The 20,687-nt window shown below is 46.9% G+C and overlaps 1 protein-coding gene across 1 annotated transcript; it reads right to left on the bottom strand.

The window, feature by feature from the left end:
- Positions 1 to 696: 696 nt before the first annotated feature.
- rsph4a (radial spoke head component 4A) lies at positions 697 to 17,774 on the bottom strand. The gene is made up of 5 exons (XM_041179486.1): positions 17,433 to 17,774; positions 13,355 to 13,595; positions 6,523 to 7,281; positions 4,765 to 4,906; positions 697 to 818 (listed from the first exon to the last, which is right to left on the bottom strand). Exons 1-5 carry the CDS (start codon positions 17,633 to 17,635, stop codon positions 697 to 699), a joined length of 1,467 nt encoding a protein of 488 aa, XP_041035420.1. The 5' UTR covers positions 17,636 to 17,774.
- Positions 17,775 to 20,687: the final 2,913 nt, after the last annotated feature.

Below are 20,687 nucleotides of genomic sequence, written 5' to 3'. Positions count from 1 at the left end.
GCCCCAGCCGAAATAAATGTTCTCAAATTTCCTGTGGAACAGAGAGACATTTCAGTCGGAGCCTGGTTCTCTCGCCCAGTGGTACAGCAGCCCCCACCCTCGTCACCCTCCACAGTGATCGAGTGGGCCGGCCTGGTTCAAAGGGGTAAACGTTCATTTGTTAACCCACAGCACAGCACCTAGCTCAGCCTTGCCACTGTGGGGATGTGCCGACAGGATGGTGGTCAGTTCCCTCAACAAGGAAGGATTGTACCTCGCCAGTCCCAACCCAACCCTGGCTCAAGGAAGAAGGTCAATGTCTGACCTTTATGCCACTATTAACACCTGCCTTAGTCTTTAACACTTTCACGAACACTCCCTTTGTCATGTGTTCATGACATCTTTGTCAAATCTCTCCTGAACTCCCACCTCTCCCTGACCTTCCATCTTGCTCCACCCCCTCTCTTCGACAGTATAAAACCAATCGCATTTCCACCTCTCTTCAGCTCTGAAGAAGGTTCAGACGGGCTCGAAATGTTAACTCTGTTTCTCTCTCCACAGATGCTGCCAGACCTGCCGAGTTTTTCCAGAATTTTCTGTTTTTATTCCAGGTTTCCAGCATCCGCAGTATTTTGCTTTGAAACACTGAGCGGCCTGGCCAACGTGTCCAAAGCCGGGGAACCACCGCCCCCCCCAGCTGCCAAAATAATGGGATACTCACTTTCCAATTGCAAAGGTGAATGCCCCTGGCCAGAGGTTGGACCTGACCAAAGCGATGGCATACTGGGGGATCAGGTTGGATGAAGCCTTGACTGCCCAGGGAGACACTTGGTTGACCTCTGAAACAATGAAAGACCAGAAAGGAGGCATGAGAAGCATTTCATTTACTGACACCATCGTCACAGGAAGGAACACTATGGAAATATTCTTCCCACTTCTCTGAGTCTCTTGAGGTTGACTCCATGAGAATGCGGGACATAGTGAGAGTGATTCCTGGGACGAGCAGGTTATCTTATGAGGAGACTGAGGTGTAGTGGTATTGTTACTGGGCTAGTAATTGAGGTTAATGCTTTGAGGACCCGGGTTCGAACCCCCACCACATCAAATGGCCTACAAGTGACCAGACCCTCAGCGATGTGGTTGACTCTTTCACTGCCCTCTGAAATGGCCGAGCAAGACACTCAGTTGTATCCCATGGCATCAACTCAGGCACCGGAAACAACAACAACAGCAAACTCAGCCCTACTGACCCTGCAAAACCCTCCTTAATATTGGGAGAGCTGTCTCACAGACTAGTCAAGCAACAGTCTGACAAAGTCATATTCAGTGCTCCTCCATGTTGAACATCACTCAGAGGAAGCACTGAGGGTGGCAAGGATGCAGAATGTACTCTGGGTGGGGGGACTTCAATGTCCATCACCAAGAGTGGCCGGGTAGCTCCACTACCGACCAAGCTGGCTGAGTCCTAAATGACGTAGCTGCTAGGCTGGGTCTGTAGCAGGTGGTGAGGGGAAAACATACTTGGCCCCATTCCCACCAACCTGCCTGTTGCAGATGCATCTGTCCGTGACAGCATCGGTAGGAGTTGGGGAGACGAAGTCCTGCTCTCACATTGAGGATATCACTACCACTGTGCTAACTGGGATAGATTTCAAACAGATCTGGCAACCATGAGGTGCCGTGGGCCATCAGCAGCATCAAAACTGGACTCAGACACATTCTGTAAACTCATGGCCCAGTTTATCCCCCACTCCACCATTACCATCAAGCCAGGGGATCAACATTAGTTCAATGAAGAGTGCAGGAGGGCGTGCCTAAAAATGAGGTGCCAACCTGGTGAAGTTACAACACAGGACTACTTATGTGACAAAGGGTATAAGCAGCAAGTGTTAAGACAGAGCTAAGTGATTCCACAGCCAACGGATCAGATCTAAGTTCTGCAGTCCTGCCCCATCCAGTCGTGAATGGTGGTGGACAATTAAACAACTCACTGGAGGAGCAGGCTCCACAAATATCCCCATCTTCAGTAATGGGGGAGCCCAGCACATCAGCGCAAAAGATAAGGCTGAAGCATTTGCTACAATCTTCAGCCAGAAGTGCCGAGTGGACGATCCATCTCGGCCTCCTCCGGAGGTTCCCAGCATCACAGATATCAGTCTCCAGCCAATTCGATTCACTCCATGTGATACCAAGAAACAGCTGAAGGCACTGGATACTGCAAAGGCTATGGGCCCTGACTATATTCCGGCAAGGGTACTAAAGACTTGTGTTCCAGAACTTGCTGTGCCCCTAGCCAAGCTGTTCCAGTACAGCCACAACACTGGCATCTACCCAGCAATAGTGGATATTGCCCAGTTAGGTCCTGTACATAAAAAGCACAACAAATCCAACCCAGCCAATTACCATCCCGTCAGTCTATTCTCCATCATCAGTAAAGTAATGGAAGGGATCGTTAACAGTGTTACAGGCAGCTCTCGCTTAGCAATAACCTGCTCACTGACGCCCAGTTTTGGTTCTGCCAGGGCCACTCAGCTCCTGACCTCATTACAGCCTTGGTTCAAACATGGACGAAAGAGCTGAACTCCCGAGGTGAGGTGAGAGTGACTGCCTTTGACATCAAGGCAGCATTTGACTGAGTGTGGCATCAAGGAGCCCCAGCAAAACTGGAGTCAATGGGAATCAGGGGGGAAACTCTGCACTGGTGGGAGTCATACCTAGCACAAAGGAAGATGGTTGTGGTTGTTGGAGGTCAATCACCTCAGTTCCAGGACATCACTGCAGGAGTTCCTCAGGATAGTATCCTCGGCCCAACCATCTTCAGCTGCTTCATCAATGACCTTCCTCCCACCATAAGGTCAGAAGTGGGAATGTTCGCTGATGATTGCACAATGTTCAGCACCATTCACAACTCCTCAGATACTGAAGCAGTCCATGTCCAAATGCAGCAAGACCTGGACAATATCCAGGCTCGGGCTGACAAGTGGCAAGTATCATTCGCACCACACAAGTGCCAGGCAATGACCATCTCCAACAAGAGGGAATCCAGCCATTGCCCAAGACACTCAATGGCATTACAAATGAATCCCCCATTATCAACATCCTGGGGGTTACCATTAACCAGAAACTGAACTGGACTAGCCATATAAATACTGTGGCTACAAGGTCAGGAGCTAGGAATCCAGCGACAAGTCACTCACCTTCTGACTCCCCAAACCCTGTCCACCATCTACAAGGCACAACTCAGGAGTGTGATGGAATATTCCCCACTTGCCTGGGTGAATGCAGCTCCAACATTCAAGAAGCTCAACACCATCCAGGACAAAGCAGGCCACATGATTGGCACCACATCCACAAACTCCCTCCACCACCAATGCACAGTGGCAGCAGTGTGTACCACCTACAAAATACACTGCAGAAACAGACCAAGGCTCCTTAAAGCCACGACAGCTACCATCTATAAGGACAAGGGCAGAAGGCACATGGGAACACCACCACCTGGAAGTTCACCTCCAAGCCACTCACCAATCAGACCCGGAAATATATTGGCCGTTTCTTCACTGTCGCTGGGTCAAAATCCTGGAACTCCCTCCCTAACAGCACTGTGGGTGTACCTACACCACATGGACTGCAGCAGTTTAAGAAGGCAGCTCACCACCACGTTCTCAAGGGGCAATTAGGGATGGGAAATAATTGCTGGCCTAGCCAGTGATGCCCTTATCCCATGAATGAGTTAAAAAAAGGAAAGGTTGGGTTTGTATCCATTGGAGTTTAGAAGAATGAGAAGTGATCTTACTGAAACATATAAGATCCTGAGGGGACTTGACAGGGTAGATGCTGAAAGGATATTTCCCCTTGTGGGAGAGACTAGAACTTGGGGATGCAGTTTAAAAATAAGGGCCTCCCATTTAAGATGGAGATGAGGAGATTTTTTTTCTCTCAGTGGGTTGTGAGTCTCTTCCCCAGGGAGCAGTAGAGATAGGGTCATTGAATATTTTTAAGGCAAAGCTAGATAGATTCTTGACTAACAAGAGAGTCAAAGGTTATGGGGGGTAGACAGGAATGCAGAGTTGAGGCCACAATCAGATCAGCCATGATCTTACTGAATAGTGGAGCAGGCTCAAGGGGCTGAATGGCCTACTTCCTGCTCCTAATTATATGTTTGTACAGTAGCTGTGTGTGTATGTGGGAATGAGGAATGCGGGGAGATAGCGGGTAGCTGAGGTTGGGGGTTATGGGGAGAATGTGGGTAAATGGGGTTAGAGGATATGGTGAAAAGGTGGGATGGTGGGTTTGAGGGATATGGCGAGAAGGTGGGTAGGTAGGATTGATGGATATGGGGAGTAGGTAGGTGAGATTGAGGGAAATGGGGAGAAGGTGGGTAGATGAGTTGGGGATATGGGGAGAAGTTGGGATGGTGTATTTGAGGGATATGATGAGAAGGTGGATGGGGGTGTTGACAGATATGGGGAGCAGGCAGGTAGTTGGGATTGTGGTTTATGAGGAGAAGCTGGGTGAATGGGTTGAGAGATATGTGGGGAGAAGGTGAGATTAAGGGACAATTAGGAAAAGCTGGGTAGGGACTGGATGTGTGGAAATGGCATTGGTTTGACTGGCCTATAATGGTCTTCTCCTGTTCCTAAAATTTCGCAGCAGAAGGAGCCTTCACAAGGGAGTGAGTGGGAATTTTTCAACAAAAGGCAAAAGGAACGCGACACAAAAACTAAACTGAAATATTGTTTGTGCTGTGTTGAGTAAGGGGCTTATTCCTAATAACATCTGTATTACCTGCATCTTCAGACAGGGGAGTGAGAAGAGGTGGCCCAACCTCTGGTTCAGGCTCATCTGGTGCCTCTTGCTCCTCTTCCTCCTCCTCCTCCTCAAAATCCTCCTCCTTTTTCTGAATAGGATTGAACCAAACACAGCGGCCCTGCATCAGACCAAACAACTCTGTTTAAGAAGCCCAACCACTGGAACAGGATTTAATGTACTTTGACTCTGCCGCACCATGTAATGGCTTTAAAACATCATTGCAGACACCAGGCAAAATTTGACACCGAGTCACATAAGGAGATATTGGGACAGGTGATCAAAATCTTGGACAAAGAGGTGGGTATGAAAGAGTATCTTAGAGGAAAGAGCCAGAGGTTTAGGGAAGGGATTCCAGAGTATAAGGGCCAAGGCAAGTGAAGGCTCAACTGCCAAGGGTGTAGCATTGGAAATCAGGGATGGGTAAAAGGCCAGAATTGGAGGAACGCAGAGATCTCGGAAGGCTGTAGTGCTGAAGAGGTTACAGAACTGGGGGGGGAGGGTGTGAGGCAATGCAGAATAGTGTCATCAGCCACGCACTTAACGGGTCCACCATGTCTCCAAGGGTCCACCCTCATCCGTGTGCCTTCCTGCTAAGCACACCAGGGAACGCTGGGGGCGGTGAGGAGCGATGGGGATGCAAGCTCTTCCCCAGTGCTCCGTGCTCGCATGCAGGGTCCTCGGTTAGGTTAGGCATGGCAGGCAACTGACACAGTACTGCCAAAACATTTCCCCAGAACAATCCGCAAACTGCAGAGATGTGGATCCACAGCTTTAGTTGGCCTTTTGATCGCCTCCCAGGCTGAGAGGCAGGTATCAGGTCACCTACTTCATTATATTCCAGTCTAAGGGCCTGTGGCAAGGTCAGCGGTGATTAATGGTGTAAATCCAGCAAATTGGTGACTGCCATTCACTGTGACGATGAGCTGAGTGACAAGAACAGACTTTTATCGGCCTATATTGGCAGAGCAGCTTCCGAACTGCAGTGAACAATAGCACAGCACAATCCCCAAAGAATCGCGCTAACTCTGTTATTTGCTAGAACTTCCAAGTGTTAATAATGGGGGTGTGCCCTTGATTGTGAGTTCCCAGCAACTTCAGGCCCACAATCTTTCTCGTCTTCACCGAATGCATCAAACTGCAGTTCTCCGCCACTAAGCCTGATCCACAGCCGGTTCCCAATTTTTGGCTACGTATCAATCACTCAGAACTCCTTGCCATCACATCTAGATCATTGCCCAACCTCTCATTCGGGGAGGCAGTGGCTTAGTGGTAATGTCGCTGGACTAGTAATCCAGAGGCCTGGCTAGGCTTAATGGTCTGGGGGACACGAATTCAAAGCCCACCACGGCAGCTGGTGGAATTTAAATTCAATTAATAAATCTGGAGTTGGAAGCGAGTCTCAGTGACGGTGACCATGAAACTATCATCGATTGTTGTAAAAACCCACCTGGGTCACTAATGCCCCTTCAGGGAAGGAAATCTGCCATCCTTACCTGGTCTGGCCTACATGTGACTCCAGACCCACAGCAATGGTGGTTGACTCTTAACTGCCCCCTGAAATGGCCGCACAGTTCAAGGGCAATTAGGGATGGGCAACAAATGCTGGTCTTGCCAGCGACAGCCAGATCTCATGGAAGAATAAAGCCAAAATTAAAAATGGGAGAGTTTCGTAGCTGAGGGGTGAAGATAGGAAGAAGATAAATTAAAATAAGGAGGTCTAAAAGGAATGCATACCTGTGGGAGGATGTGTTGCGTGTGATGGACCCAGTTGGCCATGCTGTCCAACAGCTCTGCCGTGGAAATTCCTTCAAATTCTGGGTTCTCCTCATAATTTTCCCTCACTGAGCCTTCCTCCTCCTCCTCCTCCTCTTCCCCAAACTGATAGAATCCCAGCGGGCTGATCTGCGTGCCAGCGGAGATCCTGGCGATCTGTGCCCTCAGGTAATTCATCTCATTCCCAGGGAACGGCGGGTAGCTGATGACGGGAGCTTCCAAGTCGCCGGTGAAGAATTTCTTGATCTTCCTGGCTACCGTGATCTGTGCTGGTGTAACCGGGGGCAGCTTCACCCACGGCTTGGCTGGCTCGCTGCAAACAAAGTAGGTATACCTGTTCGTCCCGGAGTGCTTTTCCTCTTTTGGGATGACTGGCGGGGGTTTGTACGTGGAGGCTGGAGGCTTATCTTCCACCTCTTCAGGCTCTTCCTCCTCGGTTCTCCCGAAGTCATCTTTATCCTCTTCCCGTGCCTCCATGTCCTCCTCTTCTACCGACTCCTCCGTGTCCTCCTCTCCTTCGCGAAAATCCACCTCGGCTATGACGTAATTCCCGTTGATTCCTAAGACCTTGCCCCAGAACCGGCACTTCTGCAGCGGGTACATCTCCACCAGTTGCTTCAGCGCCAGGAAGATGCGGTACATCTCGTCGCTGCTGAGGCCAATTCCCGTGTGCTCAAAGTAATAGGCCAACTCCATTACATTTGGGAGAGGTGTATCCAACTGCCAGAGAAAACAGAAGGGTGTGAAAGGGAATGATGCTGAAACCCTACGCCAAAAGGAAGGCTTGCATTTATGTGGCTCCTTTTACAATATCAGGATGCCCCAAAGTGCTTCACGACTAGTAAAATACTTCCAAATGTGGTCATGTAGGTAGGTAATTTTTGCACCCTAATCAGCAATGCGATAATGACCATGGATCAGTGGGTCACGCTCTCTCCGCTGTGTCAGGAGGTTGTGGATTTCCAGTCCCACTCCAGAGACTTGAGTACAAAAATCTAGGCTCACACTCCAGTGCAGCACTGAGGGGCCGCAGCGCTGTGGGAGGTGCTGTCTTTCGGATGAGATGTTAAGCCAAGGGCTCCTCTACCCTCTCTCTGGTGGACTTCAAAGATTCCACGGCACTCTTCCAAAGAGAAGCAGGGAACTTGAACTCAGTGGATAATATTTATGTCTCGGTCAACAGATTATTTGTTTATTATCACATTGCTGTTTGTGGGATCTTGTGGTGTGCAAATTGACTGCTGTGTTTTGTGCATTACAACAATGGCTACACTTCAGAAAGTACTTCAACAGCTAGTAAAGTGCTTTTGAACATCCTGAGATTGTGAAAGGTGCCACAGAATTTCAAGTTTTTTTCTCTCTCTACCTGTTTTAACAAAGTTGGTTGAAGGATAAGTATTGGCCAGGATGCTGGGGAAAACTCACCGGCTCTTCTTCAAAATAGCGCTGTGGGATCTTTTGTATCCACCTGAAGAAGGATGGGGGTGCAGACAGGGCCTCAGTTGAATGCTGTCTGTAAAAGAGCTCTCCTCCAGTACTGACACTGGAGTGTCAGCCTAGATTTTGGATTGAGACTTGAACCTACAGAAGGTGATGCCACTCAGCCAAGACTAACACCAAGACTTGGAGCATGGCCTGGTAGCGTGAAAGCATAGAGGAACAGGTATGATGTGTGTAAAGGCTAATGATGCATTTAACAAGGCTTACTAATAATTACTTGCCTTAGCAATGGTTGATGAGGGTAGTGCAGTTAATGTTGTGCGTATGGACTTTCTGAAAGTACTTGATAAAGTAGCTTAAAAAAGACTTATTAGCAAAATTGAAGCTCATGGGATTAAAGGAACAATGGCTGTGTAGATACAAAATTGTCTAAGAGACAGAAAGCAGTGAGTAGTGGTGAACAGTTGTTTTTCAGCCTCGAGGGAAGTGTACCTTGGGTGCAAGAACATAAGAAATAGGAGCAGGAATAGGCCATTCGGCCCCTCAAGCCTGCCTTGCCATTCAATAAGATCTTGGCTGATCTGACCCAGGCCTCAACTCCACTTTCATGCCAGCTCCTCATAGCCCTCAACTCCCTGATATTTCAAAAATCTATCTACCTCCTCTTTAAATACTTTCAGTGATCTAGCCTCCACAACTCTCTGGGGTAGAGAATTCCAGACATTCACAACTCTCTGAGAGAAGAAATTCCTTCACGGCTCAGTTTTAAATGAGTGCCCCATTATTCTGTAACTATGTCCCCTGGTTTGAGATTCCACCACTAGTGGAAACATCTTCTCAACATCTACCCTGTCAAGCCTCCTCAGAATCTTGTACGTTTCAATAAGATCACCCCTCATTCTTCTAAACTCTAATGAGTAAAGGCCTAATCTGTTTAGCCGTTCTTGATAAGTCAACCCCTTCATCCCAGGAATCAGCCCAGTGAATCTCTTTTGAACTGCCTCCAATATATCCTTTCTTAAATACGGGGATCAAAACTGTACACAGTATTCCAGGTATGACCTCACCAACACCCTGTACATTTGTAACAAGACTTCCCTATTTTTAAACTCCAACCCCGTAGCAATACAGGCCAAAATTCCATTTGCCTTCTTAATTACTTGCTGCACCTGCCTGCTAACGTTTTGTGTTTCATGCACAAGAACACCCAGATCCTTCCATGCTGCACTTTTTCAGAGTCTTTCTCCATTTAAATAATAGTCTGCCTTTTGATTCTTCCTACCAAAGTAATTGACCTCACACTTTCTTATATTAAACTCCATCTGCCAGGTTTTTGCCCACTCACTCAACCTATCTATACCCCCTTGCAGATACCTTATATCCTCATCATTACATGCCTTCCCACCTATTTTTGTACCATCAGCAAAGATGGATACATTACATTCTGCCCCCTCCTCCAAGTCATTAAAATAGGTAGTAAATAATTGAGACCTTAGGACTGATCTTTGTGACACTCCACTAGTTATGTCTTTCCAACCTGAAAAAGACCTATTAATCCGACTCTCTGTCTTCTGTGTGTTAACCAATTCTCAATCCATGCTCATACATTACTGTCATAAAGGTATTAAAGTATATAATGTTATTGGAAATTATTTTAAATTGGACTTGTAGTAGGGTCTGTGCCTGTGGGTGTGAGTGTGTGTGTGTCTTAATTGGATTAAAGCCAGCTAGTCTGGGTGCTTTGATATGTAGTAGTTTTGAGATGTTAAATAGTAAGGTAGAGGGGACAATTGTATTTTGTTGAATAAACCATCAAAAACTGGGGGGTGAAATCTTGCACCTAACTGGGAGACATCAAGCAATATGTTTATATTATTAATAAAATTGATACTATGAAAGGGGTTTTATTGTTAGAAGAGGTGGAGTTCAAAGGGCCTGGTGATACAATGAGAATTTACATTCAAAGGGAAGGCTAGGTATATACAGAAAATAGTTTTGTGTGAGTTAGAGGCATGTAACATCTAAACAGCCTGTAAACCTTACCACTGTGTCTGCGAAGGAACAAATTGAAAGGAACCTAATTCTGAATTTGTAAGACAAAATGTGCTTTGCCTGCTGTCTGTTTACGTCTATGGGTTACTGTTGCCTAGGGGAAGATTACCTGGGAGTGATTAATCTGGGGATTTGTTGAATAGTTATTATGGTAGTAATTTGTAGACAAGTGTATGTGTTTAATTTCTTGTTAAATTAATAAATGTTTAATTTAATTCATATTAAAAATCTCTTGAGGCTTGGTGGTTTTTATTCCTGAATTCAGAGCTGCATCTTTAACATACCAATTGAAAAAATATAGGTTATGACAGTTGTTTAAGCTTTCCCTCTGGGATTTTAAATATCTCAGCCTTTACCAACTGCTGTGTCGTAACAACTACCTCCAATACCGTGAGCTCCTATCTTGTGCAATAACCTTTTATGTGGCACCTTATCGAATGCCTTCCGGAAATCCAAATACACTACATCTACCAGTTCTCCTTTATCAACTCTGCTTGTTATATCCTCAAAGAACTCCAGCAAACATGATTTCCCTTTCACAAAACCATGTTCACTCTGTTTGATTTTGTTAAGCTTTTCTAAATGTCCTGCTATTTCTTCCTTAATAATAGACTGTAGCATTTTCCCAACAACAGATGTTAGGCTGACTGGCCTATAGTTTCCTGCTTTTTGTGAGTTCTGGAATATTTCAACTAATGTCTCCACTAGCTCTGCAGCCACTTCTTTTAAAACCCTTGGATGCAGGCTTGTCTGCCTTTAATCCCATTAGTTTGTCAAATATTTTGTCCCTCGTGATAGAGACTGTTACAAGATCTTTCCTCCCATTAACTCCTTGGTTATCTGATTTCTTTGGGATGTGTACAGTGTCCTCCGCCATGAAGACCGATGCAAAATATTAGGTTAAGTTATCTGCCATTTCCCTGCTCCTCATTATCAATTCTCCAGTCGTATACTCCAAGGGCCCCATGCTCACTTTAGCCACTCTCTTTCTTTTTATATACCAGTGGAAGCTCTTGCTGTTTGTTTTTATATTTCTTGCCAATTTACTTTCATAATCAATTTTCTCCCTCTTTATTAGCTTTTTTGTCATCCGTTGCTAGTTCCTAAAAAATTCCCAGTCCTCTGGCCTACCACTAGTTTTCGCTGCTTTGTATGCCTTAGTTTTCGATTGGATACTCTCCTTGACTGCCTTTGTTAACCATGGGTGGTTCATCCTTCTCATCGAGTCCTTCTTTTTGACCAGGATAGAATTTTTCTGAGCTTTATGACATATCTGCCACTGCTCATCCACTGACCTGCTCCTTAGTATATTTTCCCAGCCTGCTTTAGACAACTTTTTCTTCAAATCTCTGTAATTGCCCTTATTTAAGTTGAGGACACTGGTTTGAGACCCGAGTTGCTCACCCTCAAACTGAATTTGAAATTCTACCATGTTGTGATCGCTACCCCCTAGAGGATCCTTAACTACAAGGTCTCTTATTAATCCTACCTCATTATACATTACTAGTTCTAAAATAGCCTGTTCCTGGGCAGAGCAAGTATTGCTCTAAGAAATTGTGCTCTACAAATTCGTCTTTCATGTTACCCCTGCCAATCTGATTTGTCCAGTCAATATGCAGATTAAGATCACCCTTGACAAGGGTCGGACTTGGAACTAATGCTCTTATCTGGTACATGTTAATGAAGTGGATGTAGGTATGGAGGGCATAATTTCAAAATCTGAAGGTGGCACATAACTCAGAAATGCAGTAAACACTGAGGAGGATAGTAACAGGCTTCAGGAGGGCACAAGCTGGTGAAATGGGCAGACACATGGCAGATTAAATTTAATGCAGAAAAGGGTGAAGTGATTCATTTTGATAGGAAGAATGACAGGCAATATGTATTTAATGGTACAGTTTAAAGCGGGTGCAGGAATGGAGAGACCCGAGGTTTACATACACAGCTGGCAGGACAAGTTGAGAAGGCATCTTCAGCTCTGGCTTTTTAAATTGTGGCGTAGAGTTCAAAAGCACCAAATATACGCTAAATCTTTATAAGACATGAGTTAGGCCCTAGCTGGGGTAGCGTGTCCAATCTGGATGCCACATTTTAGGGAGGATTTCAAGGCCTTGAAGAGGGTACAGAGGAGATTTACTAGGATGGTGCAAGTTAGGAAAGGCTTCAGTTACTTGGAGAGACTGGAGAAGCTGGGATTGTTCTCCCAGGAGCAGAGAAGGTTGGGGGAAGATTTAATGGAGGTGTTCAAAACCTTTTGACAGGGTAAATGAGAAGAAACTGTTTCCTCTGGCAGGAGGGTCAGTAACCAGAGAATACAGACATAAGATAATCGGCGAAAGAAGGAGGAGGTAAACAGAATTTGCACAGCAAGTTGTTGTGATCAGGAACACACTGCCAGAGAGGATAGTGGAAGCAGATTCAATAGTGGCTTTCAAATGGGATTTGAAAATATACTTGAAAGGGAAAAATTTGAAGTGCTCTGGGAAATGGGGTTAATTAGATAGTTGGGGCAAGGAGCCAGCACAGGTAGGATGAGCCAAACGCTCATGTGCTGTATGATTCTGCGATTAGCATCGAGTTATTCCACATTTTTGGGCTTTAGATTCTGGATAGATCTTTTTGTTAGCCCTGTCTGAGTTCCTCACACCACTTTGTGTCAAGCAGACAAGCCAATGCTTCTCTTATAAGTAAACGTAGATGCCAGAGAGAGAGAGAGATCCGAGCATGACCCGTCTTCCAGTTCTCCCTTCACTCAAGTGCATGCCCAAGATTGGAAACTTGGCAGAGGGAAACGTCTGGCCCCACAACACACAGTCGTCAAGCACTGCTTTGCATAAAAATATTTCTTCTCCCTCCTCCCCTGAAGTTGCTGGCTCTTGCTGGAGGTCGGTCCCACAGGCACTGTCACCTTACCCAAGTAAAATTATTTGTGGATATGCCTAGTCTGAATGTCAGCAGCCCATGTGAGTGCAACATGGCCAGGCCCAACTCTTTCTTGTGTGCTCTTCTCAACAGGGGTCACTGGTTAGGAATCAGCAAGTGGCCAGGGACACTGGAGGCAACTACAGTCCTCAAACAGTCACCCCAACCGAGATCAGATGATTCAGTGCAGAGCCGGAATCATTCTACCCAGTGCCTTTAACAGATGGGCCCTCAGGCGAGTTGGTGCCTGGCTTTGAGCCTCTGATGCGCTATTTCAGCCATCCAGCCCTCTGTGTGCATTTCTGCTCAGCACACTGACCTCTGTGTCACTGCAGGCCCTACACCTGTGGAGTGCTAAGCTTCTGAAATCGGTATTTACCACTTCCTCCTCATGATCTGCCGCTGCCCCTTCTTCTGTCTCGATTCCCTTTGCAAAGAGAGATTTCTGAATCTCAGCCAAAGTGAACGCCATTGAGATCTCGTACTCATCGCGCAGTGTGTCCATCTTCTTCTGGAATTGTGTCCGCTTCACCTTTCTGCTGATGTCTTCAATGATGTCCACAGCATTGTTGGGCCGTTCATCCAACAGCTTGGTCATCACCTGTGACAGGTGATCGTAGCTAGAAGGGGAAATGACAGAGAGGTTGAAAAAACCTCTCAAATAACATTGAGCTGTTATAGTGTCGCCCCACCCACCCCCCAACATCCCCTACCCTCCACACCTCCCCACATCCTCCACCCCCACCTCTCACACCCCCACCCCCTACCCCCACCCCCCACATCCCCTACCCCCCACACCCCCCACATCCCCCATCCCCACCCCCCACACCCCCCATTCCCACACCCCACCCCCTATAGAACTTCAGTCATTTACAAATATATCTTCTTCCCATTTGCTTAATATCTTGCACCTTTTCCCCTCTCAGCAGGTTCTCACGGCAGTGCTGGCTCTGGCCGAGGCTGCCCTGCGGGTCCTTCACCCAAGTGGTCAGTCCTTGCAAGAGCCTTCCACACTGAGTGGGTCAGCAGGACGTTGGACTGAAAGGGGCACCAACCCGATCCCAAACAGTGGGGGCCACACGTACAAGATTAGATGAAAGACAGGATGACGAGAGAAACCCCCTCACATGGAGTCACGAGGCTGCGGGACTCACTTCCAGGTTGAAACGGAAACTGTCAACGTTAAAGATTAGATTTGATGGGTAGATAAAGGAAGAGGTCCTGAAAGGAGATGGAACAAGGTGACAAGAGCTACTTGTCACATCTACTGATGTGGACCAGATGGGCTGAATGGCCATTTCCATATTGCAGCTTCTATGTATTTCTGTGACCCAGTGCGCACTTAATATGTCAGATTTAGTGTGGAGGAGACTCAAGGTTAGAGAAATAGGGGAGGTTGCAGCCATGGAGAGATTTGAAAGCAAGGATGAGAATTTTAACATCGAGCCATTGTTTAGCCAGGAGCAACATTGCGAAGCCCAACGCAAACTGGAGGAACAGCACCTCATCTTCCAACTAGGCACTTTACAGCCTTCCGGACTAAATATTGAATTCAACGACTTTAGATCTTGAACTCCCTCCTCCATCCCCACCCCCTTTCTGTTTCTTCCGCCTTCCTTTTTTTTTTCCAATAATTTACATCGATTTTTCTTTTCCCACCTATTTCCATTATTTTTAAATCTTTTATGTCCCCCACTCCCACTAGAGCTGTACCTTGAGTGTCCTACCATCCATTCTTAATTAGCACATTCGTTTAGATAAGATCACCAACTTCAACACCTCTGTGTTCTTTTGTCTGTGACATCTTTTGTTTATCTGCTCCTATCACTGCTTGCTTGTCCCTACAACCATACCCCCCCCCTCCTCCACTTCTCTCCCCCCACCCAACCCACCTTAAACCAGCTTATATTTCACCCCTCTCCTTGGATTCACCCAGTTCTGTTGCAGGGTCATGAGGACTCGAAACGTCAACTCTTTTCTTCTCCGCCGATGCTGCCAGATCTGCTGAGTTTTTCCAGGTAATTCTGTTTTTGTTTTGGATTTCCAGCATCCGCAGTTTTTTGTTTTTATGCCAACATAGGTCAATGAGTACAAAGGTTGATGGGTGATTAGGACTCGGGGTGACTTAAGACACAGGGAGGAGAGTTTTGGATGACCTCAAGTCCTGGGGATTTGTTGGATTTTAGACCCTTAAGTTTCCCCAATAGTTTTTCTCTGCTGATATTAATCACTTTAAGTTCCTCGCTCTTATTAGCCCCTTGGTTACACTCTATTTACTGTTTGTAATATGTGCCCTCTACTGAGAAGACAGAAACAAAATATTTGTTAATGTCTCTGCCATTTCCTCATTCTCCATGATAATTTTTCCTGTCTCTGCTTCTTAATGACCAACACTTACTTTAGCTACTCTCCTTTTTACATGCTTGTAAAGCTCTCAAAATCAGTTTTGATATTCCCGGCTAGTTTATTCTCACATTCTATTTTATCCCATATCACCAGCTTTTTGGTGGACCTTTGCTGATTTCTAAAACACGCCCAATCCTCAGGCTTATTACTATTCTAGGCAACACTGTAAGCCCCTTTAATCTAGTGCTACCCTTAACTTCCTTAGCAAGCCACAGATAGACCTTTTTTGCTGATTTTTTGTTTCTTAATGGATTCAATTTTGTTGTATGCTTTGGATCGTTTCTTTAAATGTTTCCCACTGTTTATTTATTCACCATATCTTTTAGCTTATTTAACCAATCCAGCCAAGCCAGCTCTCCCTTCATACCTAATAATCGGCTTTAAGTTTTGAGACCAGAGCTTTTTTGCTTTCAAGCTTAAAATGGAATCCAATTGTATTATGATCACTTTTTCCCAGTGGATCTTTTGCTATGAGATCACTAACTAACACTGCCCTATTACACAATACTAGACCTAAAATAGCTTTATCCCTAGCTGGTTCCGCAATATATTGCTCCAGGAAAATGTCACAAAAGCATTCTACAATCTCATCTTCCAGACCACCCTTGCCAATTTGATTGGTCCAGTCTATATGAAGATTAAATCCCCCCACAATTATTACAGTGCCTTTGTTTTAAGCTCCAGTTATTATTGTTATTATTTTTATTCATTCACAGGATGTAGATGTCACTGGCTGGGCCAGCATTTAATGCCCATCCCTAAATGCCCCTTGGGAAGGTGGTGGGTGAGCTGCCTTCTTGAACCGCTGCAGCCCATGTGGTGTAGATACACCCACAGTGCTGTTAGGGAAGGGGTTCCAGGATTTTGACCCAGCGACAGTGAAGGAACGGCCGATATGTTTCTTTCTTAATCCTCTGTGCAACAGTGTAACCGCTGTCAGGGCATCTATAAACTACTCCCACCAGCGTTTTCTAGCTCTTGTTATTCCTAATCCCCACCTGTACTGATTCTGCTTCCTGATCTTCTGGTTAAAGAGGTAGGTGTTAAGGAACATCCCAAATGAGGGTGGTATCATCTTGGACTGAAGACGTAGATGCCAGATGGATAGGCGTAGCCCATCGAGTCAATACAATCACCCAACTCCCTGGCTCCAAACGAGGAAGAAAAAAGTGCTCTTACATGGAGCAAGGGATTTCCTTTGAGGCCTCTCAAACATTGCACAGGTCTTAGTGAACTGCTACAAAATTGGAGGTATAATTTCAAGTAATCCACACACGGGTAATCTACAACAACTTCACGCTTTTCTACATGCCTTTGCTGGATGTCCAACCTCTGAGGGGGGCTTGCTAGTGATTTTAACTAAGTTTTGTGATAGGGTGTCTGACTACAGACTCACTCACTCACACTCACTCACTCTCTCCCTGTAACACTCACTCACTCTCTCCCTGTAACACTCACTCTCTCCATGTAACACTCACTCTCTCCCCCTTACGGTGCTCCTAACATGCTGGACCTGATTTTAACCCATTTCAAAACCCATTCTGTTAAATAAAAACAGAAAATGCTGGAAAAACCTCAGCAGGTCTGGAAGCATCGGCGGAGAGAGAAACAGAGTTAAAGTTTCAATCCCGTGTGGCTCTTCTGAAGAAGAGCCATTCAGGCTGGAAATGTTAACTCTGTTTCTCTCTCCTCAGATGCTTCCAGGCCTGCTGAGTTTTTTCCAGCATTTTCTGTTTTTATTTCAGATTTCCAGCATCCGCAGTATTTTGTTTTCATCCTGTTTTGTTAAAACTGGTCTCAGGGCGGTTTCTGTGGTCAGACACCCTATCACAAAACTTAGTTAAAATCAAACCTCGACAACCACATCAAGGTCACCTTGCCATCTGATGAAAGCAGAGGTAAGCAGAAGCCAACTGCAGCATAGCATTTTGATAACGGTAAGCAAGGTGTAGGGACGGAATAGATGCCAGGTCAAGGGAAGGGAGAAAGATAATGAACTTGAACTCATTAATCCAATACTTTTTGAGTCCTGTTTAAGTTTACATACTTACAGGTTGAGGTTGGTTACGGTGCTTTTTTGTAGTAAGTAAGCCTTTGCATTTTGGATCATGACTTCATTTGCAGAAGTCAGGTTATTCTCAACTTCCATCAACACTTCCTGACTGCTTCCACTGCTGGTAAACTCACTCTGTGGCATTCTGGACATAGACTCTGACGGCACTGGCTGTGGCTCGTTATCTGCAAGATCTGACATTTTGGTGTTTCCTTCTCTCTACTTCTTTTCACTTTCTACTATCTATCTACTCTCAGGCAGGCCTCTTGCTTTGTTTCTCCCTCTTTCTCTGGCCTTCTAAGATGTCAATTTATTACCTCTTCTTTCTATTTCCGAATACTCCCTCACACGCCCTTTACTATGCTTTCATTCTCTGCCTAATAACCCTGTAACATTCCCTCCTTATAACCCTGTAACATTCACTCTCACTGCCCCTATAATCCTGTAACCCTCACTCTCTCACTCTCCCCCTGTAACACTCACTCACTATCTCCCCCTGTAACACTCACTCACTCTCTCCCTGTAACACTCACTCACTCTCTCCCTGTAACACTCACTCTCTCCATGTAACACTCACTCTCTCCCCCTGTAACACTCACTCTCTCCCCCTGTAACACTCACTCTCTCCCCCTGTAACACTCACTCTCTCCCCCTGTAACACTCACTCTCTCCCCCTGTAACTGTCACTCTCTCCCCCTGTAACTGTCACTCACTCTCCCCGTAACACTCACTCACTCTCTCCCCCGTAACCCTCTCTCTCTCCCCCTCCCCTGTAACCCTCACTCACTCTCTCCCTGTAACCCTCACTCACTCTCTCCCTGTAACACTCACTCTCTCTCTCCCCCTGTAACACTCACTCTCTCTCTCCCCCTGTAACACTCACTCACTCTCTCCCCCTGTAACACTCACTCACTCTCTCCCCCTGTAACACTCACTCACTCTCTCCCCCTGTAACACTCACTCACTCTCTCCCCCTGTAACACTCACTCACTCTCTCCCCCTGTAACACTCACTCACTCTCTCCCCCTGTAACACTCACTCACTCTCTCCCCCTGTAACACTCACTCACTCTCTCCCCCTGTAACACTCACTCACTCTCTCCCCCTGTAACACTCACTCACTCGCTCCCCCTGTAACACTCACTCGCTCCCCCTGTAACACTCACTCGCTCCCCCTGTAACACTCACTCGCTCCCCCTGTAACACTCACTCGCTCCCCCTGTAACACTCACTCTCTCCCCCTGTAACACTCACTCTCTCTCTCTCCCCCTGTAACAATCACTCTCTCTCTCCCCCTGTAACACTCACTCACTCTCTCCCTGTAACACTCACTCACTCTCTTCCTGTAACACTCACTCACTCTCTCCCCCTGTAACACTCACTCACTCTCTCCCTGTAACACTCACTCTCTCCCCCTGTAACACTCACTCACTCTCTCCCCCTGTAACACTCACTCTCTCTCTCCCCCTGTAACACTCACTCTCTCTCTTCCCCTGTAACACTCACTCTCTCTCTCCCCCTGTAACACTCTCTCACTCTCTCCCCCTGTAACACTCACTCACTCTCTCCCCCTGCAACTCTCTCACTCTCTCCCCCTGCAACTCTCACTCACTCTCTCCCCCTGTAACACTCACTCTCTCCCCCGTAACACTCACTCTCTCTCTCCCCTTGTAACACTCACTCTCTCCCCCCGTAACACTCACTCACTCTCTCCCCCCGTAACACTCACTCACTCTCTCCCTGTAACACTCACTCACTCCCCCTGTAACACTCACTCACTCTCTCCCTGTAACACTCACTCACTCTCTCCCCCTGTAACACTCACTCACTCTCTCCCCCTGTAACACTCACTCTCTCCCCCTGTAACACTCACTCTCTCCCCCTGTAACACTCACTCTCTCCCCCTGTAACCCTCACTCACTCTCTCCCTGTAACACTCACTCACTCTCTCCCCCGTAACACTCACTCACTCCCCCTGTAACACTCACTCACTCTCTCCCTGTAACACTCACTCACTCCCCCTGTAACACTCACTCACTCTCTCCCCCTGTAACACTCACTCACTCTCTCCCTGTAACACTCACTCTCTCTCTCCCTGTAACACTCACTCTCTCTCTCCCTGTAACACTCACTCTCTCCCCCTGTAACACTCACTCACTCTCCCCCTGTAACACTCACTCACTCTCTCCCCCTGTAACACTCACTCACTCTCTCCCTGTAACACTCACTCTCTCCCCCTGTAACACTCACTCTCTCTCTCCCCCTGTAACACTCACTCACTCTCTCCCCCTGTAACACTCACTCACTCTCTCCCCCTGTAACACTCACTCACTCTCTCCCCTGTAACACTCACTCTCTCCCCTGTAACACTCACTCTCTCTCCCCTGTAACACTCACTCTCTCCCCCTGTAACACTCACTCTCTCTCCCCTGTAACACTCACTCTCTCTCCCCTGTAACACTCACTCTCTCTCCCCCTGTAACACTCACTCACTCTCTCCCCCTGTAACACTCACTCACTCTCTCCCCCTGTAACACTCACTCTCCTCTCTCCCTGTAACACTCACTCACTCTCTCCCCTGTAACACTCACTCACTCTCTCCCCTGTAACACTCACTCCTCCTCTCCCCTGTAACACTCACTCTCTCTCTCCCTGTAACACTCACTCTCTCCCCCTGTAACACTCACTCTCTCCCCCTGTAACACTCACTCACTCTCTCCCCCTGTAACACTCACTCACTCTCTCCCTGTAACACTCACTCTCTCCCCCTGTAACACTCACTCACTCTCTCCCCCTGTAACACTCACTCACTCTCTCCCCCTGTAACACTCACTCTCTCCCCCTGTAACACTCACTCACTCTCTCCCTGTAACACTCACTCACTCTCTCCCCCTGTAACACTCACTCACTCTCTCCCCCTGTAACACTCACTCTCTCCCCTGTAACACTCACTCACTCACTCCCCCTGTAACACTCACTCACTCTCTCCCCCTGTAACACTCACTCTCTCCCCCTGTAACACTCACTCACTCTCTCCCTGTAACACTCACTCACTCTCTCCCTGTAACACTCACTCTCTCCCCCTGTAACACTCACTCACTCTCTCCCCCTGTAACACTCACTCACTCTCTCCCCCTGTAACACTCACTCTCTCCCCCTGTAACACTCACTCACTCTCTCCCTGTAACACTCACTCACTCTCCCCCTGTAACACTCACTCACTCTCTCCCCCTGTAACACTCACTCACTCTCTC

Source organism: Carcharodon carcharias, chromosome 34 (assembly GCF_017639515.1).
Source record: "Carcharodon carcharias isolate sCarCar2 chromosome 34, sCarCar2.pri, whole genome shotgun sequence".
Taxonomy (NCBI): Eukaryota; Metazoa; Chordata; class Chondrichthyes; order Lamniformes; family Lamnidae; genus Carcharodon; species Carcharodon carcharias.
The sequence above is the reverse complement of the archived record's forward strand: the minus strand, read 5'-3'. Positions and strand labels throughout refer to the sequence as shown.